The 27,403-nt window shown below is 43.0% G+C and overlaps 1 protein-coding gene across 7 annotated transcripts in view; it reads right to left on the bottom strand.

Annotated features, from left to right (window-relative positions):
- Positions 1 to 838: 838 nt before the first annotated feature.
- The window catches only part of SLC8A1 (solute carrier family 8 member A1), a 354,284-nt gene continuing 327,719 nt past the window's right edge, over positions 839 to 27,403 (bottom strand). For all 7 annotated transcript variants that reach the window (XM_075127327.1, XM_048842216.2, XM_048842212.2 and 4 more), the window contains one exon: positions 839 to 27,403. In XM_075127327.1, coding sequence (XP_074983428.1) covers positions 27,027 to 27,403 — 377 coding nt within the window. In that variant the 3' untranslated portion in view covers positions 839 to 27,026.

Genomic DNA, 27,403 nt, shown 5'->3' with positions numbered 1-27,403 from the left:
CAGTGGGCAGAGAAAAAAGGGACTTTCCCCAGCTCCAGGGTTGTGGCTGCCAGGGACAGAGGGCTCTCCTTCCCAGCCTCAGCTCTGTGGCTGCTATGGCGGGGGAGAGGACCCCCACTCCTTCCCAGCCCCAGTTCAGTGGCTGCCACGGTGGGGGAAGAGAGGGCACATCCATTGCATTAGAAAGGTAAGACTATTGATATTAAAATATGAGTTGTGTGCTTTTATTTGTAGAACATAATTATTTTTAATATAGCGCTTTTATCCTAAGCGCTTTACAATAGTTAGCTAACGGTACAAACAACATTTGGAAAGATCATTAAGTGGTCTACCGAGACCCTCAGCAATTTTCAAGTGGTCCATGAAAAAAGTGAGAACCACTAGTCTAGTGTCTAGAGCCCATGACTAGATATCAAAGTTCTGGGTTTTATTCCCATCTGTGTCACTGACTCGCTGTCTTGCACTGGACATGGCACTGCTGCCACATCCTTTGCTGTAAAATAGGGATGTGTCATGTCACAGGGTGTTGTGAAGTTATCTAATGTTTGTAAAGCGATTGAGCCTCAGATGAATGGCACTATAAAAGTGCCAAGTGAGTTTATCAATCACTATTACTATTTATATCATTCTTCAGAGGTAATGGCATATTTGATCTAAAAATAGTAGCAATCAAAATACTTCCTTAATTCCAACTGTATTAGCTGAAACTTGGTTCAGCAGATTTGTGAAGGAACAAAAATGAAATTTAGCTTGAACTGGAAATTGCATGGGAGATTGCCTCTCCTTAATCCCTTGTGGGATAAAAATCTTCACTTGTGATCCATAAAAGGAGACAAAATTAATGAAGAATTTACAAACATCTATATTTCAGTGTTAGGATATGTGGCACGGTTAGGAAAACAGTTAACTGAAGACACTGATTTATACAACTCTGACTATTTCAGGAAATGAGGTTTACATATTACAGTTTAACAAGATAAAAGGTCTCCCACAAGATACATGTATGACAGACAATTTATCTGAATTTGACATAACACAGCATCAGATACACATGTAATGTGATGAAACAATGTCAGGTCATTTCTGGGTTATGAAACATACAACCTTTTTGCATAAGGCAATTCAAATATAACTCTTAGTTTTAAATCACAACATACCTCAAGCAGCATGCAGGAAAAAGTCATTTATTTTGTACATTTGAATGACATACCTTGCAACAAGTTTCCATTTTATGTATTTAGCTCAAGAGGATATAAACCATTCAAATAATATATATTAAATCAGCAATTGTATTTACTGGAATAAAGATTATCGGTTTTGGCAAAAATAAAACTATTTGAATTCACCTCATTAACAAAATGCACAGTGATCATAAACCCAATTCTTCTTACAACCATTTTCATGAATAATTTCTCTGTAATACAGCAACCGTATAATTCTGGATTCATAGAGCTGAATGTACATAGTACTAGGAATCAATCTTCATGTAGTTCCCATGGCTACAAAAAGTTTCTAACTATTTCAAATCCCATGATGAAATACCATTGCTATACAAACATCATTCATTTGATGTCCAGATTCTTAACTAAATACAGTATGATGTTAGGTGTTTTGTGGAAACTGGCTCATGCACCTCAATCACACATAACTAATGTATAAAATTAATTTTCTAAATTTCAAGGTATCTAGGCCCATGTCCAGTAAAGCACTTAAGTATGTGCTTAACTTTAAAGTAATTTAAAAGTTAAGCACATGTTTAAGTGGTTTCTTGAATCAGGGACCTCATTCCTTTACCACCACTTAGTTCTAATGATATTTCTTTATAGATTAAGCTTTCAAGAAACTATTAATCTGCTCAGAAATAAAACACCTGAGCCAAAAATAGCAGCATTGTTGATGGATTTGAATGGACATGGCTGATAGTATATTTTCAAGGAAACAAGTCTAAAAATCACAAAGGATAAGAAAAGTGAAATTCTTCCAAGCATTATAACAGTATTTAAAAATGAAATTAACAAAGGGAATCAAAATTTTCTCTTTACAAAACACCCAATTTGTCATTCCTCCCAGACTCTCTCTGTTAAAAGGATGTAGTACTTTTGGACTGTTTAAGCTTGTGTAGGGTGACTAAACTTCTTCCTGATGTATTATTTTACATTGAGGGCTCAATCCTGCTTGCCTTATTCCTAGCACAGTCAATGGGATTGTTGTGGTAGGCATCAATGAAACTTCTTTTTGACTTCAGGGAGAATTCTGTGCTTACAGTTTTGGAACTAACTGGAATATTCACAGGCATGAGAGGAGAAGGATTTGGGGCCCATTGAAAATCAATGGAAAGTCTCCCATTGATTACAAGGGACTCTGGATCTGGCCCTTATTTCTTAAGGTGCCAATTTAGCAAAGCACTTAAGTATGTATTTAAAATTAAGCATATGCTTAAGTGCTTCACTGAATCAGGACCTAACTCATTGTTCAAGGTGATTCAAATGCTTGAAAACAAATAGTGCTGATCCTGTGCCTTGCTGGGTTTCCTCAACGTCCATGAACCTCAGTGGAGTGTTTCTCCTGTTGGGTTCTGAGTATTCCCAATCAGAATCTTGCAAGATTGGCCCAATAAAGAGATAGTGTCCATAAACCAAAAATCATAAATAACCTCCACTTTAGTCAGGTGTACCATTAGAATGACCCTAACCTTGCACACAGCCAGTGGAATTACTCATGTAAGTGAAGTTACACAATGGCATAAGTGTTCAGAGGATTGGGGCTGTAGGTGATGTCTTTGATTCTCTAGAATTCTCCAAGGTTTTAAACTGTAATCTGCTGGTAGTAATAGAAGAACTAAGGGTTTACAATTTTTCAACATTATCCTTCAACATTTTAATATGACTGACAAAGTCACCTCATGTCTTCCAATTACTTTATTTAATGCTCCTATTAAAAAAAAGCCTGGCACACTTCTTTGTCCCTAAATATACAAAACAGTGATCTCCACAAGATAGTGGGTGAAAGAAAGGGTGGTGGTACCTTCACAATGACATTCATAGCAAAAGAGAAACCACACTTTACAGATCTTGAGCAAACAATCTTTGGCAGAATATTTTCAATAAATTATTACAAATATGTTCTGCATTTTTCCATTTTGAATATTTCACTTTTAGTTCAGCTTTATTGATATTCATTCACTACTCTATGTTAATAGGAAAACACCACAAATATAAAAATATATGAGCTTAGCACATTTTCTGGATAACACAACTCTCTTCCATTATTTCAAAATTTGCAATTAATACCACAGAAAATATTAAACAGGTGTTGCTAACAGTAGGGGTCAGTTTAGAAGATCACAAGTTTTTACAATGTGTTCAGAAACACTGTACTTGATCTTTTTCAAAGAATTAGCATTGAAACAAGCTAAATATGCTGTATTATCATCTACTTTTGCTGTACATCCTAATTCTAAATCAGGTGATAACTGAATCTCTCCTTGTAAGGCTTACAGATTTTGCATTCAGTGGCATATGCAAAATTTATATGCAAGAGATGGTAAATAGGGGTAAAATGCAAGGCTTGATGTACTAAGAGTTTCTAAAAAAAATAACAGACATACTATACAGTATGTTTTACTTTTGAGAAAAATTTGCACTCTCTCTCCCCCATGAAGGTGTTTATTTCCCTTCCTTCCTGAATCCACAGAAGATAAACCATTTGTAAGGTTAACTTTGTACAGCACAGTATACACATAATGGTCTTAATCATTTTTCTTCTATACCCCAAGTCCTGTTCAGAGTTTACTCAACCAACCCACTCCAGGAAGATTTTATTCCCAATCTTAGAACACTGTTAAAACTACTTACTGTTCCCCTTGCTTGCAATGAGATTGACAAAAATATACACTTACTTAATAAATCATTGTGAAAATATTTTAACACCAACAGGGTTTTCCTTCTGAAGCAGCAAGGACCACAATCTTGTGCTTTTGGAAAGGAGGTTTCCCCATTCCAGACATCCCCCTGATCTTCTCTTCAGCATACACCACTGATTACATTTAAGTTTTTTTAATACAGCATGTACAGAATATATAGCATTACATAGTTATTTCCCAATAAACTACAAGTGTCCCTCACATGTGACCGCTTCGATTAACAAATATTTATTGTTGAAACGTGGGAGACTTCCCATTATAATAATAGCTGTAACAACAAATATTATGGCTTTTCTGGTAGTGTAGCTGCATTACTTGTAAAGTAATCATGAAAGACATTGAGAGGTTAAACTTTTTTTCTGGGGGATCAGGGCGGGGGGAGGAGAGACATTCTTAACCAACAACCAAACATAGGGTTGCATCTGGCAAATTGAGGTCACTCATCTGCATATCTTATTTCTAGCTGTATATACAAAGCTAAAACAGGCAGGGAAAATAAACTCAATCCAAACTTTTGAGACCCGCATAATGATTTAAATCCACACGAATCTATTCTCCTCTTCCAACGCTTTGCAGTGGCATCCTTTAATAGGAAGGATCTGTAGACAATGCTATTTATTCATGGTATAATTTATTGTGGAGGTGTAATATGTGCAGCGCTGTTGGCTTTTAGCCGGGGTGAAAGAACGGAACTCACATTTTGAACGATAAATGACTAAATGAGCATGCAAAGCAGAGAGAGTGGCTGGGATGTAGTAACAGTTAGGCTAACTAGCAGGATAGTCATAACTCCCACCCCTATGTACACACACTGTTAATCATTTCCTGAGAGGGGTGAGAATATGTTCCGACCAGTATCCTGAGCAGAGGAGAAGTGGCGGCTGCAATAGGCAGGCACAAGAGGAAAACACAATCTTGTCATTTCCCCCATAGCAATGAACAAATGAAGTAGTGATAGCTAATCAGAATGACCCTTCAGAAGCAGCTGGCTAGTTTGGCAGGCACTTTAGCAATGAATGTGTGTTGCAGCACACTACAGAGAGGAAAGGAAATATTGCCTTAGTAGTGCAACAGGAACATAGGGAACATGCAATGAGTGGCCCAAGAGAGACAGGGATTGGGGAGCCTTGTTCATGCCCAAAGAGACTTCTAAAGGTGCAGATACATTTCAGGCTTAGTGCTACAGCCCCAGGAATACTTGGGCTAATTTCTCACACAAAGCAATGAGTGATATTTCTTGTCACTAGTATCTCTCATGTGCCTGCCTACTTGACTTTTACTGCCTCCTAGTCCCATGAATTAGGGAGCCTAAACCATACATTCACAGTTTTACCTTGCTAAGGGCGGCCCTCCCTAGAGACACAGGATTTCACTGTTGTGAATTCACCTTGGTGAACATTTGGCTTCCCACATAACCTACGAGTTCCCAATGGGTCACAACTAGGTCCAGCAGTGTCACAACTATGCATGGGTGTTGAAATGTTTGTCTCTTGTAACATGGGGTCCTGTACAGAGAACCTTCTCTAGTAATCTCATGCAGCCCACTTTTGTCTGCCCATTTCCTTCTCTCCCTACACCCTGTGTGAAGCAATGACTTGTGAAAACAGGTTTCAGTGCTTGACCCTGCTCCCATTCAAGTCAGTGGGGAAATGCCATGGATTTTAATGCCTCAGGAGTATTCTCCTACATTTTTTTTTGCATCCTCCCTTAGCTATGAAGCTCCAAGCACTAGACTTTAAAAACTGCTTGCTAATAAGATAACTGAAAATACAAATAAGCCTTTACAGAAGCTGGGTGGTATGGTCTAGTGGGTAAAGTCCGACCCTGGGAGTCAGGCTATGACCATACTGCTGAAATGCTGTGGGAGTTTGCACAAGTCACTTCATAGCTGTTTCCCTTCCCACTCATTGACTAGTTAAGTTGCAAGCTCCTTGCAGCAGGGACTGTTTTTAACTGTGATTGTATAATGGAGTCATTGAGAACAGTTGAGGCTTTCTAAGTACTACTGAAATACAAATAATAGGTTCTTACTGTGAATCCAGCAGTCTGTGGAACTACTGCACACAATCCCAGCCTGGACTAGTGAGCAACCAGTATGTGACATGCTCATTCAGAGTCATCCTGGGGCTCAGTTTCACCATGATCACAATACTTTTGTGTTTAAAAAAAGAACAAAAGTTTCTAAGAACAAACAAGCAAACAGCTTGCAAACGTAAAATATTAAAGCAAATCTTCTTTCTTTGAGGATCATATACTGGAGAATGCTAAGCATTCTCAACTCCTATTCATTTCAGTGAGAGTCAAGGGTGTGCTGCACCTGGCCAGCCCAGACCCCAATAGAGAAAATTAGTTCTCTTCAGCTTTGAAAGGCCCATGTAGCAGCTCCTCAGCTGGTGTAAATTACTGCAGCTCTGCTAAAGTCAGTGGAGCTATGAAAATTTACATCAGCTGAAAAGCTGGCCCAGGTATCCAAAGGAGATAGGGGACTGAAACCAGGTCTGAGAGTAAAATGTAAAACCATGGATTAGGAACTCTGGATTATTTCTCTCTTTGTACGACATCACACATACTAATTATTATTGAGTGTAACAGTAAACTCTAACTTGTGTGCTGTACATTAGGGTTAAACAATTTTCACTATAGCATTGCTTCATCACTTTTACTACAGTCCCCAACTTTCAGGCTCCAATATGGATGCAAGGGGAGCAGTTTATTTTAAAATATTTCCAAATTGCAGTTCCATTCATTGGAAAGTATAATGATCACTCTGAAAAAACATGCCAGTTGCCTTGGATTGATTGCAGTCATCTATTTGCAATGTGCTCCATTAAAAAAAAATTCCAAATACCTAGCTAACTAGATCATGGATTAAAGGCAAAAGCATCAAATTTGTAAGAAGTAAATCCTGATTTATGATTACCTAAAAGAGTTGTGTTTTCTACCATTTACTTCCTCAGAGGTAAACAAAACTCTTAAACAGTTAGATTGCCTATGCAAAACTTTGCTTCCTGACTGACTCATCAGAAATCTATTTATATAGGTTTCTTACCACTGTCTTCTGTGGTGACTTTGTCTCCCCTCCAGACTATTATAGCAAATCCTGCAGTCTTGGGAGTTGCTCCTCTGAAGTCAATGATAGTTTAAATGTACTAGGTAACTCTTAGGGTATGGCTACATGGCAATTAAAACCCTGTGGCTGGCCTGGGAACAGCTGACTTGGGCTTGGCTAAGGGGCTGTTTAATTGCTTTGCAGGCATTCAGGTTTGGGCTGCAACCTGGACTCTAAGACCCTGCGAGATGGAAGGATCCCAGAGTTCAGGCTGCAGCCAGAGCCACAACATCTACACCACAATTAACAAGCCCCACAGCCAGAGCCCAAGTCAGCTGGCACAGGACATCCACAAGTTTTTAACTGCAGTGTAGACATACCCTCTGTGCACACCAGCAGGGTCTATACAGATCAATTATATGTGTAACGTGTTAGTGTACTTTAGAAATCTCCTCCCTGCCCTGTAGTGACTCCTTACCCAAAATGAGACATGTCCTTAATTTGATCCTAGCACTGGTCCATGACTGAGGCTCCTCAATGCTACTACAATACAAATAAATAGTTTTTCTGGGGAAAGGCAAACAACCTGTTGCTAAGATATCATAGCCACAATGCAGAGATTTCCTGGTATTGTTGATGAAGATATGTAGATTCTGTCTAACAACAGAGCTATTAGTGACTTCTTCTTTCAGAGACTACTGAGATTTTTTGGGTTGATTATTGACCAAGGCCCAGGGAAGCTCAGTGTTTAACCCTTAGCTAATAAGCCATGATGCTCACCTCAATGGACCTCAGTATCAACTTAACCATTTTCTGCCTAAATTGAGGATTTTAAGGTATTTGGTTCTTAATACATCCCATGTCTCTTTTACACAATTATGTGAGATACAAATGGGAATATCAGCCTGGACATTGAATTTTGTGACATTTGTTCGTCACCTAAAGTTTATTTTAAGCAGAAAAGTTTGAATTTAATATACTTAGCTGTCTTTCTGGAAACCTACACAACTGAAAATAGTAACAACCAACAAATAAAACTATTCTTCAGAATTTCTGGTAGACAATCCTTTTATTGAACTATGCCCTCAAAGGATGATTCTGACTGGTTGTTTTATGCTTATTTTCAGGACTATGTCTATATCTTCTATTAAAACTGTAAAATGCTTAAATTTTTAAGAAAAACTATCCCCAGTGTTGCCTGAAGCTAAACTGTCATCAGGGAAAAATAAATAGAGCTTTCCATCTTGCTAATGTAATCAGTGTCATGCCAATGGTATTATTGCAATCTTTTGTTATCTTGAGCTACTAAAATTAGTGCATGTTTTCTGATTAATAACAAGACAAGTAGTCTTTCTACATGGTCCCTTCTTGTGCATGTCTTTATTGAAAGCTTAAAACACAAAGACTCAACATGGAGCGAACAGATGGAAATAACAATGATGATCAATTCATTTTAATCTGTTCATGGGGGATTAAATTGTCATTTAATTACATCTCCATGTTTCTTTGACTGATGGGCTTGGGTGGGTCAATGAAGCAGGCGGGATTTGAGAGGAAAGGCTAAAGGAGCAAGCTAAGCATGATAACAAGACATTGAAGAAAGGATAACCCAAATCTCATACATACACACATACACACTGCTCTAAATAATTAGTGACTTGTGATTGAAAGAGGAAACAATATTGCTTATGGCATCTGAAGAAGATTAGTCAGGCCAGTTTAAAAAAAATATATACCTGTCTGTATTAACTTTTCCTAATCAAAATAAGGAAAGGGTTTCTTTAATCAAATCCAACAGAACCCCACACCTCCAGACAATTCATCAAAAAGAAAAGCATCTGTATGCAACAATGCAGGATAAGACACAGAAAAACAGCTAATGAAAATGTGCACAGAGACAGATTTTGTGTGCATTTGCCTGTAAGCTTGGTAGGCATGTGTTTTGATTTGTCTTCTCCTTTACAAAATTCCTTCCCATAAGTCAATAATAATAAATATAAAAGTATATTAAAATCATTACTTTTCAGTGTTTCAGAGCTTTCTGCATACCAGCTTCAAAGAATCCTGTCAGAGTTGCTTAGCTGTCAAGTTCTCAATACCTGTCTTGCAGAACTCAAAAGCCTCTCCTATACAGCACAGATCTTCTCTCCTGGCAGCTTCTCTCTGGCTGTGGAGAAGCTACAGATACTGGCACCATGGCCAAGATTTTCAAAAGGAGGTGCTGCAAGTTAGGCTCCAAAACCTGTATAGTACTGTGGAGGCCACTTAATAGCAATCACAGTATAACTTTCACTTAATAGAAACATTTTGCCAAGAACCAACCCTATCCCATTGACTTCAAATTTAAAGATTCAGATATTGGCAACAGGCATGCTGCTTAGTAACAACTTTTTTTGGAAGAAAGTCCCTGCTGCAGTCTGGTTTGCAGGGCTGCAGCCAGGGAAGGAAGCTCTGGGACATGCTCAGCCCTGGGTGCAGGCAGGGTTGTGGGGCTGCAGCCAGAGAAAGCACATTCCAGTGCTTGCTTCTTTGGCTGTAGTCCCACAAACCTGCCTTTTGCTTATTGGCAGCTTCTGGATAATGGCAGCTTTTTGCTGGGAATCAAGAGGCTGCCAATAAGCGGAAGCTACTGTACTAAGTACCGTGATTTGATTTTCAAAACTGCTGAGCACGTCACACCTCCCATGGAAGCCAATGGGAGCAGATGGGTGCTCAGGACTTTTGAAAAGCAGGCCACTTCTTTAGGTGTCTCAGTATGGACCTAGGAGCCTAACTTCAATAATAATGATACCTAGCTCTTCCAAGGCACTTTTCATCCTTAGATCTCAAAACGCTTTAGCATGGTTAAGTATCATTATCCCCATTTTACAGATAAGGAAACTGAGGCATGCCCAAAATCACTCATCAGGTCAGTGTTAGAGTAGGGAATAGAGCTCTAGTTGGCTGAGTAGTAGTGTTCAATAATCTAACCCACACACCTTCTGGGTGTGGTGTTCTGTCCTATCTAGAAACACTGAGACCACTTAGAGAAAGATATAAAATGAGTCTGCTCTATAGCCTTAGCTAACAGCCAGTTAGCTTACAGCTCAAGCAGTAGAGGCTCATACACTAAACGCCAGAGGTCCTATATTTGATCCTGCCTGCCAATGACTAGGGTTCGTTGGTCTTGCACATGCACTGCCTCCCTTTAAAAAAGTCCCATCACCATAATACCTCTGTCTCTGCTAAGTAACTGCAAATAGAAATCACAGTATTGTGCTCTTCCTTCCTTCCTCTCCAGCTGTGCAAGAAGCCAGGAGATAGAACAGGGGTACTTCCCTGCTTGCAAGCCCTGGAACCCAGATTTGCAGGGAGCACCTAACATAGCTGTCTGCTGCAGTTCATTGTGTTGAATGGGAATTGTCAACATGAGATGATCCACCAATATGAAAACCTCACCAAACTTTCCCTTTTTCCAGGTAATCTGGAGGCAAAACAGGCCCTCAGGCTAACCTAGTCTTCAGCTAGAGCAACAGGTACAGAATGGCTTCACTCCTAATTGATGGCTTGGGGAGAAAGGCTTCCTCTTGCCTCAACCCTGCCAAATTCTGCTGTGAGCATTTAGGGTGTGCAGTAGGGGCAGGATCCTGGCTTGAGCATGTCATGTTAGCTGGGTTATTGTGCCACTTTCTTTGACCCAAAACTAATTTTTTTCTTTACTTTTTGATTCACTGAAAATTGTTGAAAAACATTCATTTTCAGGTTGACCCAAAACTAAATTTTCCCCTCTCATTTTTTTGTGTGAAATTGCCAAACAAAAAATCCATTACCATCCCAGCTCTATGTGTGTGCTGTTTTCTGTGTGTTACTCCTCTGCTTCAAAATAAAGTGGGGAAAAAAAAAAACATTTCAGTCTATTTGGGGCAAAAAAGGAAGAGAGGACAGGAGATAAAGAAAAAAATACCTGTCTTGTTTTTGAGCTTTGTGCAAAGCTATGATGTTTTGTGAGCTTTAAATGTAGGTAAATGGAGAGATTCGCTCAAGCTGAAGTCCTCCGCATAAGAATTACATTGTCTTCTGCTCCCATCAGTCATGCATTAATCTTCCTCTTGGCACTAAAGTATAGGAACTGGCATCTTTCAAATTCTCTCTATTTTAGAAAAAAAGTTGCAAGGAGACAGATAAACTCTGGCGAGTTTGAAAGGCTTTTAGCACAAAGAACAGACATGGTATTGTGGGACAAGTTCATAGATTCCAAGGCCACAGGGTAACATTGTGATCATCTAGTCTGGACTCCTGTATAACACAGGCCATAGAATTTCCCCAAAATAATTCCTAGGTAGATCTTTTTGAAAAATATTCATTGACTTCAAAGCCTGCAGTGAACTAGTATAACTTTCTGCGTAAACACAGAGCCCAGGAAGGGGCCAGTTAACTGGAATAGCTGCGGAGTTTGACAGGTAGGGAAATGCAGCAGAAATGTTTAACATTCAACAATCTAATTCATGAAAGAATTAAAACAACACAATAAAAGGGATGCACATTAACATGTGACAGAAGAATTCCTTTGGAAGCAACACTAAGCTATCTGAACTAGCAGCATGGCTTGCTGTGCCCATGTTCTCTTCTCATACTGTGAAGGCTGTGAGAGTTTTACTTCATTTCTACAAACTCAAGCCAGAAAGAACTTTTGGTTTGACCTAGCAAGGTGTCAGACCTTTGATATTAGATCCAGATAAAAGTCTGATCCAAAACCCATTGACTTCAGGCCCACAGAGAAAGGAGAATGGTCTATAAGAGGAGCTATTCACTTCTGAGTGTATGTTTCAAACAGGTCAATGAATGAATGTCAGTTGTATGAAGTGGGAGGAAGCCTGGCCTTACACCATCAAGCCACATGAGAATATTGTGAAAAACAGCTCACCCTGTTATAGGGTGTAGGAAGAGGCACTTTGTAGAGAAGACTGTGAGGCCAACAACTGCCAAGTTGGATTAGCATTGTGGAAATACAACCCTTGTGGTCAAATCACTTGGAAATAGCTCAGCATTAGCACACAGTAGCTTAGCAAGCACTGCCTGATTTTGAGCATTGGAGGGGAACAGAGATAGCTAGCCTGTTGTGGGGTTTAATTAACATGGAAAAAAAGGTGACCAAAAAGTAAAAATCTTTAGAAAGGTATTGAGATACACTCGGCACCTGGAGTGCTAGCAACTTCCTAGATAAGCATTCATTCAAACGGTCGATCAAATTGATAACATTCCCCTAAAAGAAACAGCAGGATGAATGTAATTGGGAATTTGATAATTAGCTTTCATTTCCTTTAATACTTAAAGGCTAATGTTAAGAATTTTGAATGATGGCATCTCAGTTTCCCACTTCCTTACCATCTCAAAGTAGATTTGCATTCAAATGCACACATTGTTTTAGCAGTATGGCTTTGGTTAGTGCCATTTTGTGAATATTAATCCCTTCCAAAGGGATGTGATCATACTGAAAAGAGAAAGTAATTGCTTTGAGTAAATTTTTAGCCATCTTTTGTTTTTCTGGATTCCGTCTCCAATTATAACAATCAGTGCTTTGTATTGGCACAGTGCATCAAACTGGGTTGCCTTTTTAATTAAAAATGTCCAACCAAGCAATATCTTCACATGGCATTTCAGACCTTCCTAACAAGGGAATCTTAAGATATAACAGCGGGATACTGGAGATACTGCCATGCACAATCAGCCATGACAATAGTTTGTGGCTATTGAGGACAGAAAACCTCTCCTTCCTACCCAGTGTAGGCTGGACTGAATTTAGGGAAGAACTTTAAAAATCAGGGGCCAAGTTATAATACATTTTCATAAAGCCCACTGGATTTAATAACAGCAGATTGCTGGTATGTCTAAGATGCCAAGCAAAGAACTGTGTCTGGAGGATGCATAGCTTCCTGGTAAGAATAAGGAAATGTATTGAAAAATGTCATCCAAAACCCACAGAAATTTTTCCAATGATTTAATTTACTTCCAAGTGCTTTTGATCAGCCCCATAGTCCTGACTGCCAGGGCTTTATGAAACACCCACATCAGAGGATTAGTAGTGGGGGTGCTCTGTTTGGCATTTACAACCCCAAGAGGCCCTGGCATGGAGAGAAAAACAGCTAATGAGTAGACAATGAGTTGCCATCTTTCCCTCTGAGTAATAGCTGAAACTGGAAATATCCCACTGCCAGCTAAAACAGCACCATGTCTTTGTAATAATCCAGTGCACCAGACTGGGAAAATGGATCGCATTGCTCTTTTGAATGGTGTATATACAAAAGTACTGAAAGACACTTGGCCTTTTGCTCAAAGGGTACCAGAAAAAGCAATTCGCTGTAACTCATGGTTGACTTGTCCAGAATTCATGGGTGATATACATAGTCATAAGACTTGTAGGGAGAGAGGCCGTGATACAGTAGCCATTAAAATGGTGTCTATTATTGATTTGCCAGCATGATTTTATTTGTCCACTCTGTTAACTATTGTAATTTTACCCACAAAAAGGTAAACGAGAATCACCACAATCAGGACTGGAATTCACCGTAGTAAGGGAGAATCAGTCTTCAGGGGGAACAGTCCTCTCTAGAGTTGTAGACTAAAGTGTGTCTCATGGCTGTAGCTTTTGGGTGTCCAGAAGCAGCAAGGACTACAGGAGGAACCTGAGGCTGAGGCCTGTTTAAAGATCTGGGGGCAGGCTGATTCCAGGCAGAGTGTCTTTACAGAGATGGTGAATTCTTCAGGGTGCTTCCTTCTTTCCACCAGCATCGCCTCATTATGTCCCTGGCTTAGCTCCAGCCAGTTACTGATCTCAGCCATTCTCTGGATAACTGAAATGATACTTTATGTGTCTGACGTAAAAGTGATGTGGAGCTGTCTGCATAGTGCTGGCTTTTTTGGCCATGCTGTACCCCAGTTTTCCCTAATGATGTCATAAAGATGTTGAATTGCATGGGGCAAGGGCGGAGTCTCAGTGGGACTCCACAGATGGAGAATATCCTTTGAGGTATCATAGAATCATAGAATCATAGAATATCAGGGTTGGAAGGGACCCCTGAAGGTCATCTAGTCCAACCCCCTGCTCGAAGCAGGACCAATTCCCAGTTAAATCATCCCAGCCAGGGCTTTGTCAAGGTAGACAGTATCCATGCCAGGGCACCCCATTGTGGCCATGGATTTTTGCGAGATGCCTTTCTAACTTGACTTGGAAGCAGACAAAAAATGGATGATAACTGGAATTTGGAAAATGACAGTAGAGGCTGCGGGTTTTTACAACATATCGTATGGAAGGTTTTGGAGTAGACCTATGCTATAATTCTCAGGGAGGTGCTTAGTATTTCAGTGCCCACAGTGCTATTTGGGGCAGGCACAAGTCCTTAAAAGGTTAGGAATTGGGCTTGTATTTACTGTAGCCTAAGTTGCATTTTGCAAGAATACAATTGACTCATCAGACTTGCCTGGGGAAGTAAGTTTTCCAAAGGACAAAGCAATTTTGCAGCATACATCCTCATTCAGCTTTTAGGGAGGACAGACAGATTCCTTGTGTTTTTGTAAAGAATCTCTCATATTTCCTGGTGCCAAAGCCTACAGAGAACAAAATTTGTTGTGTCTTGAGAATTTCTCTTTTTGGAATAACTATCCCTAGCACTGAGTTTCCCCTCTCTCTGAAACTTTGGAGGCTGGATCACAACTATTATGGCTTTACCTCAGGTCCACCCCTTCCAGAAAACTGCAAGAGCTTGCTCTCTGTTTAGGTACTTATATGGCCCCCCATCACTGTTACATCTGAATGCCATCCAAGCATTTAAAAATAGACATAATGCTGCCTATGCTTCCTCCCGCCTAGCCTGTAACAGAAATAGCTTGATTAGTTTGTAGACTGTTTCCAGAGCTGTAACATACACAAGAAATGCGCCCAACTGGATCAAAAGCTTTAATTTTTTTAAAGGAAATGAAAAGTTTTACACAGAGAAAAAAATGGAAATAAAAGAACAACTCTCTCCCTCCCACCCAAAGCAAGAACAAAATGCCCAAGCCAGTAAATCTTATGATGCAATCACGTAATATTTTGGCTGGCTGGGTCAGAATGGCAGACCTGGTTATTCAGAGAAGAAACTGTCTTACCTAAAGAGCAGATATTTCCCTCACTGTCACAACTGGATATAAGCTGCAGGAATCATTTTTCCCAGTGAGAGTTTGGAGGCTCTCTCTGTATGTTTGTGAGCTGGACAATTTTTTTAAGGTCATATTTTTTTAACAGCTTTGTATGTTCTTCTCCATCTTGTCCACACCACTGTCAGTGCATCTCATCAAATGGTGTGAGTACATTGACATAGATGGTAAGCATAAACAAACCAAAACCCCAAAAGCAGTGGGAGGAAGCATGGCCTGAACTGATGACAAACATCACCTGATTCCCTGTGCAGATACCAACTCACTAAGGGATTATAGCAGACAACACTTGAGGGGTGACAGTCAAGCATTGATGTCTACGTCCTGACTTTGTTGCCTTGTGTCTTCATTCATGTTAATGAGCAGTGAGTGTAAAATGCTACTGACACAGAATGGAAGCATTGTCCATGCTCTTTGTAGAAATGACAGCACAAGCGGCAGGGCATGGAAGAAGAAGGCCCCTGACTTGTAATTTCAAGTAGCCAGGAGGGATGCTAGGTAGCCACTTGACACCTGCTCATAGGGAGTGTAGGATTTTGCAATGTTATCAGGTCCTTTACTTTGATAGCCTCAGCAACACAGAGTCCAGCCAGCTGACAACGGATGAGCCTGTCACCCAACAGTAAAGGGAAAGAAGAGGGATGTAGACAGTTGGAGGTGCTTGGTTTTTCTGATATAAAGGTTTGCTGGTTTCCTGTCTCCTCATGGATGGAGAATTCTCTATGCTGAAGGGGCGTGTTTGAGGAGGAGCACTGTCGAGTCTGAGGACAACCCTTGTGGGTAGAAGAGGTGCTGTACTGACTGAGCTGATGGTTCAATATCCTCTTTGCAGAGGTGATAGCCACCTGGAAGGGAGGAAAGGTCAAGGATGCTGGTTGTGTGGGTTCCAATGGAGTCATTACTAAGGCCTCAGTGACCAGGCTGAACTTCCATGCAGGGACTCAGTGTACTTCCCTGGGGTGTTTGTTAATGCTGCTGCTCTCTGAACTTGTTAAGCTAGGGTGTAAGGAGAAGAGAACCAGAGCACTAAGGGGAGAAATGTCCTGTAGAAGATAGAGTAGGTGTGAAATCTTGGCTGCGCTGGCCTCAATATTCCTGACTTTAGTCCAGGCTTTGAATTTCAGCCAAATTCTGCAAAATTCTCTCTCTGTGGGTTATTTTTGTTAGGCAGGGACTATGGACTCTGTATGGTTTAGGTACGAGAGGAAAGCCTGTGACAGCAGGTCTTTTTGCGCATGAAGCTGAAAGAGGGAGTAAGCATCTGGGTGACAGTGCTGGAATACTACAAACTGTATTATCCCACAACTCCCCATCTCACTGAGAATGTGCCAATTGCTCCAGGAATAAAAAAGGGAAAACTGTGGGAAAGAAGAATTTAAACCACTCTGAGCAGGATGCCATGTAAACCTCATAAGCCAGTGCAGCATGGAAAAGAGCCATGCTGCCAACAGCTGGGGGTGGGGAGAGGAGCAGGGGTTGGCCAAGATACATGCAGGAACTCTGAGATCAATTGGGTTTGCCTCCTCAATTCTTCCAGCCTCCATGCATGGGCCAGGCCCTGCCTATTATCTGTTCATCTGGGTTTTATAAAGTTGCCTATGTCTATGGTACCTGAACGTGTTCTGTGAGGTCTCTACCTGAAGCTGCCAGTGCAGGAAGCAGGAGAGGTGCATGGATGTGCATTTGAGGGCTATAATTGGCCCCATTTTGTTTTTCTCCAGCTCTTTCATATTTATTTTGATAGCTGTGTGATGAGTTGCTTGACTGGGGATCTCTTTTACAGGAATGTAGTTTATTCCAGACATTTTACTACTTTACCAAGGATGGCTTCTATTAATAATAGCAAAACTCACTCAAATGTTCATCTGAGACCATTATTTTTTAAATGGGATAAGTGAAATGCAGCACCAGCTTTACAAACTCTTCTGATGCTAAGACATGGTGAGGGCAATAATGCAGTTAAAATAATAAACACTACCTTTCAGATTGTCAATTATGCTTGGATGATGTACCAGATAAATCAACCAGCCAGCCAGCATTTCAAACCTCTAGTGTGTTTGGCAAGGATGCTGCTGAATAAAAGGCTTGTAAAGGAAAAAAAAATCCTGTAAAGAGGATTCTATTTGTTGTGTGTTTTCAAGGTCTAAGTTCCCTTAAGAAAGCAATATCCCAAAACTCCCTTTAGACTGATCTTCAAATAGAACAGTCATTTACTGCTTATTTAATTGAGATAATAGGAAAGTCCCAGCTGATTTATTAATAATTTCAACTAAACAGTTCGTTCTAAAGAAGCAAATAATGATATTAAAATAACATCACCTTCTGAAAAAATGTAATTACTAAGTCGTTAAGAAACATTGCTTTCAGGCTTCATTGCTTGTGGGGAAAAAAACCCAAGACAACCCTAGGTGAATTTTAATATGGTGCTAACGAATTGAGAAAAATAACCTTCTAAATTCTGGCAAATGATTAAGAACCTCATCCTGAAAGGTAATGAGCATCTGCTGTGAACTGTAGATTTTGGCAGGAGTTGGTGAGACAGAACAATGGGTAGGAAGTACTCAGTACCTCACTAGATGAGACCTCAGAAAAGAGCTAGCCTTGTATCCAAACAGCTTGGCAATCATATTAAAAACATGAAAATAAGATTGCATTAGTCACCTGCTTTGATGCATGCAACACTAGGGAGGTCACTCTCGATTGCTGAGAATTTTAATGTGTCTGTGCCACTGGAGACAATGGTAATATTGCAACAAAATTCAGTGACATCTGTATACATGGTATTGCTTCTCTGTGGCATTTTTATATCCTTGAAATTGAATACCTGCCTCTGCTGTGGTGACTGACTTACTCTATTTTGTTTATATCTAGAGAGAGAGCAAGCGCTTATGTGAGTAACTTTACTTATGGGAGGTATCTCATGGAGTTCAATGAGACATAAGATTAGTTATGTGCAAAAGTATTTGCAGGATCAGCACACTCAACTGTGAGCTCCCAGGGTGTGGACCATGCCTTCTCCACGGTATTATTCAGTTTGCAGCACAATAGGGCCCTGGGACTGGGACCTCTGGGTGTGATTGCATTATTAATATTTAACTGTAATAATTACAGCTCAGTGTGTAAATGGCTGATTTTACAAACTAAGAACAGCCTAATAACCTGTGTAAAGCAGGAGATTCACCCTCCCTTGAAGAGCTCTCCTGTTGTAATCCACCTCCCTGAGAGGTGGTTGCTCTGTCGGTGGGAGAAACTCTCCGGCTGTAATAGTGCTGTCTACATCAGGGGCAGTGAAACCCAGAGGATTCAGGGGGCCTGGGGCAAAGCAATTTTGGGGCCCCTTCCATAAAAAAAAGTTAGTTTTGCCACCCCAAGCGGCGAAGAAAAAAGAAAGAAAAGCCCAAGTTGTGCCGCCAAAGAAAGAAGAGGACATGAGGACCCGCTGCCGGAAGAAGACTGAAGCGGAGTGATTGAGTTGCCGCCGAAGTGCTGCTGATGAGAAAGAGAGGGACTGAAAGACCCACCGCCAAATTGCCGCCGAAATTGCCCCCGCCCTGCCTGCGGGATCCGGGGCAAATTGCCCCACTTGCCCCCCATCTCTGGGCGGCCCTGATCAGGGGTTAGGTTGGTAGAACTACGTTGCTCAGGGGTGTGGATTTTTCACACCCCAAGTGACTTAGTTATACTAATATAGGTATGTAGTGTATACCACATGTGAGATGACTCACTGGTGGGTAAGAGAATAGCCTTTGAGGTAGGACAGTATCCATGCCAGAGCACCCCATTGTGGCCATGGATTTTTGAGAGATGCCTTTCTAACTTGATTTGGAAGCAGAAAAAAAAGGATGATAACTGGAATTTGGAAAATGACAGTACAGGCTGCACGTTTTTACAACATATCATATGGAAGGTTTTGGAGTAGAGTTGTTCGGAGAACAGCTTTCTTCATATTGTGGAGTCTCAGATGAGCTTAAATCTACATCAAGACACAGGCTCTCTTTTAAAAAAGCATTTAGACAGATTAGCTGGGAGAGCCCTTCCAGTGCTAATTTAGGCCTTTACATTAAAGGATACAACGTATCATTTGAGTAAGGTAAGCAGGATAAAGCTGAATGTGTGTGAAGCTAACATTCTTCTTAAAGGAAGGGGACAGACTTGCAGCGGTAGCTTGGTACATAGAGGATTTATTGATTAATTTCTACTCTGTAATGTAGTTAAGTGGATGAAATGCAGTTTTACCTGTAACTTAACTATCTTAAGCAACGAGGAGGTGAAGGTACTGTTTCAGCTTCCTGGGTGCTAGTGGAAAACACAAATCTCTGTCAGGGTGTCTTCCTGGAAAATGTTACCTGTAGCACTCCTCACTGATATCTCACTGGAGCTGTCCTGTCTTAACTCATTCCATCTTAGCACAGTGTGAGTGAATCTCATTCCTGGAATATCTCATAGCATAAGAGAGGAAGGAGAAAAGCCCTGGCTCTTGAAGATGATGCCATAGTGCCTAAAGAGTCTTGTTTGGACTGAACTGTTGGTTCAGAACATTTGAATTAGAGTGGTGAGAAACCCTTCCCTAGATTCCAAAATAGATTTATGCAAACTGATGAGACTCTGCTCCTATGATTCTTCTAGGGCCTGATCCAGATTTATTATAGTCAATGGGAGTCAGCTGGCCAAGGGCCTGGAGGAGCTACTCAAGGGGGAAAATCCTAATGCCTCCCCTTTATTATTTTAATTACCTTTTGGCTTTTTTGAATTTTAGACTTTGCAATTTCTTTGCTTACAGAAGTGATTTACTAAACGCTGCTATTTACATATATGGTACAGGGCTCACCGCTAGCAGCACCTCCTGCTGGCTGTCCTGAGCATTAGCTCTGCCAGGCACTGCGTTCCCCTTCTGGTGGTGTCTTTCCCCCATTCTGTCTCATCCTGTGACCCCTCTCACTCCAGGAACTCAGTCTCCTCTTTGTGGCTTGGCCCTCTGACCAGCTCATTAAGGCCCTTCCCTTTTGGGGAATTTAAAGTCCTTCCTCCCTAGCAGTCCTAGGCAGTCTCTGCCCCATAGAGCCACTGCCTCAGTGGCTGGTAGGGGAATGCAGGCCCACCCTCTACACTGGGTTCCAGCCCAAGGACCCTATAACAAGCAGCCAAGGCCTCTGCATGGTCCTACCCCTTGCTGTTGTTTCCCTGGGCTTCTTCCTACTCATCTGACTTCCCCTGCTCTCTGGGCTTTCCAGCCTCTCAATGTCCTCTACTCAGGGAATAACTGCAACTACACCACTGCCTTCCTGCAGCCCTCTGGCTGCTTATTGCTCACGGGGCTTTATCCTGGCCCCACCTGTTCCTGTTCAGCTGGGTCTACTTCTAATTTGTGGCATGCATCCTGGCTCTTCCTCTAGGTGCACCCAGTGGAGCTAATTGGCCTGGCTGGCCACCTTAACCCCTTTCAACCCCTTAACCACCTCATCACATTGTACTTTACTCAAATGAAATACTCATTGCCATTGTCACAAAAGCTAGAGAACTTTGCGCTGTGTAATGACAGAGCTAAATGCTGGCTACAAGACCATGCAAGTATGCTCATCCAGTAGCAAAGCCTCACTCCGTGTCAAAGGGCAGAAGAGAAGGGTTATTTGCTAGAGAATGAGGTCTGAGTGGGAAATATGGCATCACAGGCAGAGCTGGAAGCATCCCTTCTAGGGTGAAGGAAGGGGCAGCCCTGGTGCCAGAACCAGGGGGCATAGCCTGACCTGTCCACTTTCTGCCAGGGCGGATACTGCCCCCTTCCCCTCCTCTTCCCGCCCTGAGGCCCCATCCCTGGGCCAGGCCAGTGTGGAGCCTGGCTCGGGAGCCCGGGCAGCTGTGGAGAGCCTTATTGTAATTCCAGGAGGTGGGCGGTGCAGGAGGGCTGAGAGTAGCCCCTAGCCCATGTCCGTGCCCCCCGGGCTCCCCGCCTGAGTGAGGGCAGGTGGAGGGTCCGCAACTCCGTGCCGGCTCCCCACAGCTGCCCATGCGACTCTGTCCCATACTTTGCTCCAGCCGGGGCTGGGGCCTCGGAGCTGCAGCCAGGCTGTGGTAAGAGGTGTGCAGACCCTTCATCTGCCCTGGGCGGGAGGTTTGGGGGGCAGGGACACAGGCCAGGGGCTGCTCTCAGCAGGCCCCCTGCACCACAGGCAGGTGGAGGGTCATCGCAGCTCCCCACAGCTGTCTGCGTGGCTCTTACCAGGGCTGGGCTGCGGCGCCGGAGGGGGCTGCTTTTGCACCACTCCAGCTTCTGGCTTGGCTGGGGGCAAAGCCTCTAGGGGAAGAGGAGGGGCGGTGGTGGGCCCTGGGGTGGGGGCCCATGCCCCTCCCCTTTTGGGAAGGCTCCAATGCCCTTGGTAGGCCGTATCCTCGCTGTCTCATGTACATTATGGAGCAGGGTCAGAGCTGAGTTCCAAGGGCCTGAAACAACTCTCATTTAAGGCTAGGGGAGTCACGGGTCAGACTCCAAAATAGGCAATAATCCATCTGCACATACGGCTGTCAATTCCCTCAGCCACAAAATTCTGCAGAGTTAGTTACAAAAACAATGGAGGCCCTCCACAGGGACTCTCCACAGGCAGGGCAGGGACTAGCCTCATGAAGCACGTTACTTGAAGCTTTACTCTTTAATATTACAGAATGTTTTGTTAATGCAAGAGTGATAAAGACACATTCAGGCAGCCTACCCCAGCCTCTGTCATTGCACCTTCACCTTAGCAACCAGCCCTGACTGTAAGAGCGTAAGTTAACAGGCACAGGTTGGACACGTGCCAGCCCACAGCAGGTCTCAAGAATGCAGCAGGTTGTTTACATGCACAAGGCAGGGCAGGGGTTACACCCGTTTTTGTAGGTCAAACTCATTCTGTGCACAAACATGTGTATGTAGAAACTGACACCAGAGCGGAGAACATGATCTTTAGTATCTTAACTGCTGCATTACTGCTTGTTAACTGGGGGCCTAATCCTGCTCCCAGCACTAACCTACATGAGAGCAGGAATAGGGCCTGCGTAAATGAAAGATGGCAATACTAAGGGCTGGTCTACATTAGGAAATTAGGTCAGTATCACTGTGTTGCACAGGAGTGTGAAAAAAAAATCCACACCCGAGTGCTGCAGTTAGTCTGATCTAACCCCTGCTGTAGATAGCCGAAGTCTCCCATCGACCTAGCTGCCACCTCTTGGGAAGGTGGAGTACCTACGTGGACAGGAGAAGCTCTCCTGTTGGCCTTGATATCGTCTTCATTGAAGCACCACAGTGGCGGTGGTCAGCTGCAGCGGTTTATGTGCAGCCATATCCTAAGGGCCATATATTGCCCTTGAGGCATATATGCAACCCCATTGATGGTAGGCCTAGCACAGATAAAGGGCAGTATGTAACCTTAAAGAGTCTAATGGTCTCTTAATGCTCGGGAGATTTCCATGCATAACTCTGATGGTCTCTACTGGGAGTTACCTAAATCCCTTGCATGTCATCAGAGAATAGATTTCCAAATGCATAGGGGTGCTAGCACACTGAACTGGCCGCATGCTGCAGCCATGGGAAAGGAAGATGGGAAACAAGAGATGAAATGGGGCATGGCATGGAAAAGCATGGCTACATCTTTGAGCAGATGCTGCATTAAGTTCAGAATAGTGTTTGCCTCTGTGGCTACAACAGCTGACATTTGCAACTGACTCTTCTTAGGTGTTCACTGGTTCTTTCTAGTCAATGAAAGATACACATGAAGCAAACCAATAAATACAAAGAATGAGGAGAGACAATGAGAGGAGAGATGTCCCATAGAGAATATGCAGCCACACTACTGTGTACATCAGAAACAATTAGAAACTTTATTTTTCTGTGTGGCTGTGCATGATTGATAAGGATCATCACAATCAGTGTACTTGCTGCCTATGACTGTGGACAATACACACAAATAAAAATTAATGAACCCAAACAAATGAAATGAAATCATTGTACACAAAGGCAATCATAATCCTGAACAACAAGAATCAGGCTCTAATTCCCTTCCCTACCCCCCGCCCCAAGAATAAAAATTAAAAGAAAAAAAACCCACTCTCATTTAAAGTGAAAAATGAGTTTACAAGAAAAAAAATCAGTTTATTCCTAGGTGAAAACACACAACAAGATAATTAAACCCTTCCACAGCTTGTTCAGAATGAGTGCAAAATCTCCCCCCTTCCCCGGCCCACTGGGTACACCAATGTCAGACATGCCCTTATGCTGGATCTGAAGATGCTACCGAGGGACATGCTGGCTGTGATTTAGGGAGTGGAAAAGAGTGGAAAAGTAAAAAAAAAAAGCTAGTAATGCTAATGCAAAGTAGTATCTCTGCAATTCCTCTTTTAGATATTTCATTCATATTATACAAGGAAAGCTTCTCCTCAGATGTGAATTGACATCACTCCCTTGGGGTCAATGGAGAGAAGCTAATTCACACCAGCTGAGGGTTTGAGCCAGTTATTTATAAGCCACTGGCTTGTGCTTCTATTTTCCATGGTTTTTAAATGTGAACATGTCAAAGTATCTTTACTATGTTGAGCTTAGGGGAATCAAATGGGAGGTACAAAGGCTGCTAAGACCATGGTGCTGTCACCCCAAACTTCTTCTTGCTTCTCATTTGTCTTGGTAAAACAGTCCTTTAGGGACCAATACTGCCACACTTCCTTATGCCTTGTCGCCTCTTGCTACACAGCTTGGCCCACTGAAATCCATGGGGTGACTCATGCAGCAGGATTGGGCTCTCAGAGAGTGGGAACGTCAGCCGTGAAATTGTCATCTGCTCTGTGCAGAAATGCTTCCCTGCTCTTGAACATAGCTATGTGGTGCACTCAGTCACAAGGGCTGGGACTGACCCTGCCCAGGCACTTCTATACTGAGGGATGATAACGTCAGGGGTGGAAGTGGGCCGGGAGGTATGGGCTTTGGGGAACAAGGGCTTTCGGAGAACACAGTGCCCAGGAAGTGGGTCCTGCAGACCTGCTCTGCCTCCCAGGAGCATCTATTCTCCCAGGCACACCGAGGTAGCAAGTCCATTGCTACACTGGACAACTCTGCTGCCTGGTGCATGCAGGGGTAGGGGGCAGAGCCATTACCTGCCTCTTTCCTGCTCCCTTTGGGGCACTGTGCCCTCCTGGGGGAGGGGGTGCTCCTGTGCTTCTCTGCGTGAAGGGACAGCAATTCTGCGGGGCCTGGACTCAGGCACCCCAAGCGAGGGAGAAAGGTCCTGAGACTGCCCAGCTCCATCACGGTGCAACTCATGGAAGGGCAGGGCAGAATCTCCTGCTAAGTGACCACGCCCCAGATTGCAACCTGTGGGTCAAGAGTCCATGCAGACCCCTTTGCTGGCTCAGGGCCTCAGGTTCAAACTCAATAATGACTCAGGCTGACAGCCACAGCTTCTCAACATCTCACCCCTTCTTCCTGTGCCCATGGCCCCACTGAATCCTGCAACCTGCTCCTCTCTGCTACCCATATTGCCCCCACCAGTGTCACAACCAGATCCTCTGCCTTGTCCTCCATGCAGCGCTTCTTGCCCATCATCATGAGTTCAAACCTTCCTGTCCTTAGCTTCAAGGCCCTGCTGAACTCAGTCCTGGCCTCGTTCTGGGATCCCACCTACCTCCAGCCCCCCTTATGCCCCTGCTGACCCCTTTGCTCTGTGAGTGATACCAGCCATGGCTCCCCCTCCAATCTCTTCTTACAGCTCCTTCCCTGATGTCAAGTGTGCATAGAATGACCCCTCAATCCCAATGTGTCAGGCCCCACCCTCTCCTGGTTCCAATCCCTCCTGCAGAGCCATTGCTTCTTTGGGGAACAAAAATGGAAAATGAAAGGGTCATACAATGGATGAAAATGAAGGGAAAACCAGATCAGCTAGGGTAGCTCCTTCCTCTAGGACCTCTGACAATGTCTGTCTTTGACATGACAATGTCTCCAGGGTGGGGACAGTCTTGCCACCTGTGCATTGTACAGAGTCGAGCATATTGTTGTGGTGCACAACAGATAATAAATAACGACCACAATAATTCCTAGTGTTAAATGCAATCACTGCTGGACAACGCAAGATTCACCCTGTATCTGGTGAGAACACTTTGACCATTGGAGATCTTGGAGACGTTACATTCCTCCAACCCCACCATTGACTTCTTCGGTCCTCAAGTAGCCCTAGTTGAAATGCAGTTGTAAAGTCCTGCCGATTGCTTCTGCTTAATGTCCACACACAGGGATGTAGCTAACCCTCAGAGACGGTGAGCAGGAGAACAGAAATGGCGCCCGGGGGTTCTACAGCTGCCGCTCACAAACACCGATGATATCTGACATCTGTTGCAGCCACAGAAGATGGAAAATAGCCACACTGGGAAAAACTGATGCTTACAAAAAAACCCAGGCATGGTTTGCTTATTCAGGGGCTGGTGCTGCCACTCATGCCCAGGCTGACTAGTACTTAACCCCTTTGTGTTCAAAGCGACTAGTCACGGGACAAAGTTCTATGCTCCATGAGCAAGGGTGGCAGGCTCTGACCCTTAAAATAGTATGTTAATCTTTATGGACCTGATGCAGAACCTACTGAAGTCAATGGAAGTATTTGCATTGACTTCAGTGTGCTCTGGATCACCCCATACGGGTAAATTCCTGCCCCACTGAAGTCAATGGGAATTTTGCCATTGACTTAATGGAGTCAGGATTTCACTCTAAGACTTTATGATGCATTTTGCACAGATTCTTCTCTTTAGCATTTATAGTTGCACAGTTCTTTGTTATTGCTCCTTAAAAACCCCTGTGTAGAGTGCTAAAGGGTTAGCCACTTCCTGTTATCCCATTAAGAAAAAATACCAAACCAAAACAAAAACCAAACCTGGGTGAAAAGAAAACTCACTCTCTTCTTCAGCATCTGATCCACACTGCTGAATGGACTATTGCTATACAATGCTATATACAGATATGGGTTACTTCATTCATGCAAAGTGTTACAAGTACCACAACAGCATTCCCCATCAGGAATATGAGACAGGAGCAATGCACTAGGGACTGGGCAGGAAATAGACGGTAACGAAAGTAAAGCCCACAAGATTTTGTCAGAACTAAAACAGGGACTTGAGACAAAGGGTTTGGACAGGTGCCTGCAAGGCACAGCGGGGGCGTGGGGTGGGCGGGCTCGCTGATTTTGTTTGCAGGGTATGGGGAGAGGGCATGCTGATCATAATACAGCCAAAAATTAAGGAAATGGCTTGCACTGTTCTTGTGACTCTCAACATGTCAACAACTGAATAATAAATGGGGCATCCAAGAAAGAACAGCAGTGGGGTTTCCATCCTATTGGTAGAAAGCTCTTGAACCCCTGGACTTCCTTCTTCAGTCCAGACTCTTGTTTTCATTCAGTGGAGACAGATCTGCATGTCCTCAATATATGAAGGCAAATAGACTTTTGTAAGAAAGTCATGAAGTCCCCTATTCCTCGCCTTCCCTCCACCACTTGGCTTCTTAACAGCTATTCTGGCCCCTGCATTACTGAAAAGCCCAAATTACATTTCAGATCAATCCTCCCCAGGGGGCTGGGTGGGCGGAACAATAAAGTCAATATCATTCACTCTTGTAGGTAGAGTTGCAAAGATGGCCCTGCATCTGTGACTCCTTTAATATGCTGCAACCCCTGGTTAAGAATCTTGCTGAATTCTTACTCCTGCCTAGTACAAAGAATGCTCAAGCTGCATTCCATCAGCAGGTAAGTGAACATGGCAAATGTCTTTTCTTTTTCCTCTGTTCGGTATACACAATGTTGTATCTCTAGCTATACCTATATAGCTTTCTATATAGATACATATAGATCTCTAGTGATGTATTTACTATCTCTGATTGTTCCTTTAGAAGCCCTTTATGTGGCAGTAGGCTTCCAGAGATGAGAATAATATGTACAAGAGCCAAAGGAGCACAAAGAGGGATGATGTCAGAAGCTTGGCAGTCCGCGGCCCGCCTAGCTCACCTCCAATCTCTGGTCTCCGCCGGTAAAGCAGCACGCCCACACTGATAAAAGCAAAAATGGTGAAGAGGGTGACGGAGAAAGCCAAGGTGCCAGGGGAGACGTAGAACACTTCCCCGTTTGCTGCGTGGTAGATGGCAGCGATGGACCAGGCCACGCCAATCCCTAGGAAAACATTCACAGCATTGCTCCCGGTGACGTTCCCAATCGAGGCGTCGGCATATTGATCCTGCGTAGCCGCCACTTTGCTGGCAAAGGTGT

The sequence above is a fragment of the Caretta caretta genome, chromosome 3 (genome assembly GCF_965140235.1).
Source record: "Caretta caretta isolate rCarCar2 chromosome 3, rCarCar1.hap1, whole genome shotgun sequence".
Classification (NCBI taxonomy): Eukaryota; Metazoa; Chordata; order Testudines; family Cheloniidae; genus Caretta; species Caretta caretta.
This window is presented reverse-complemented; position numbering and strand designations above follow the sequence as displayed.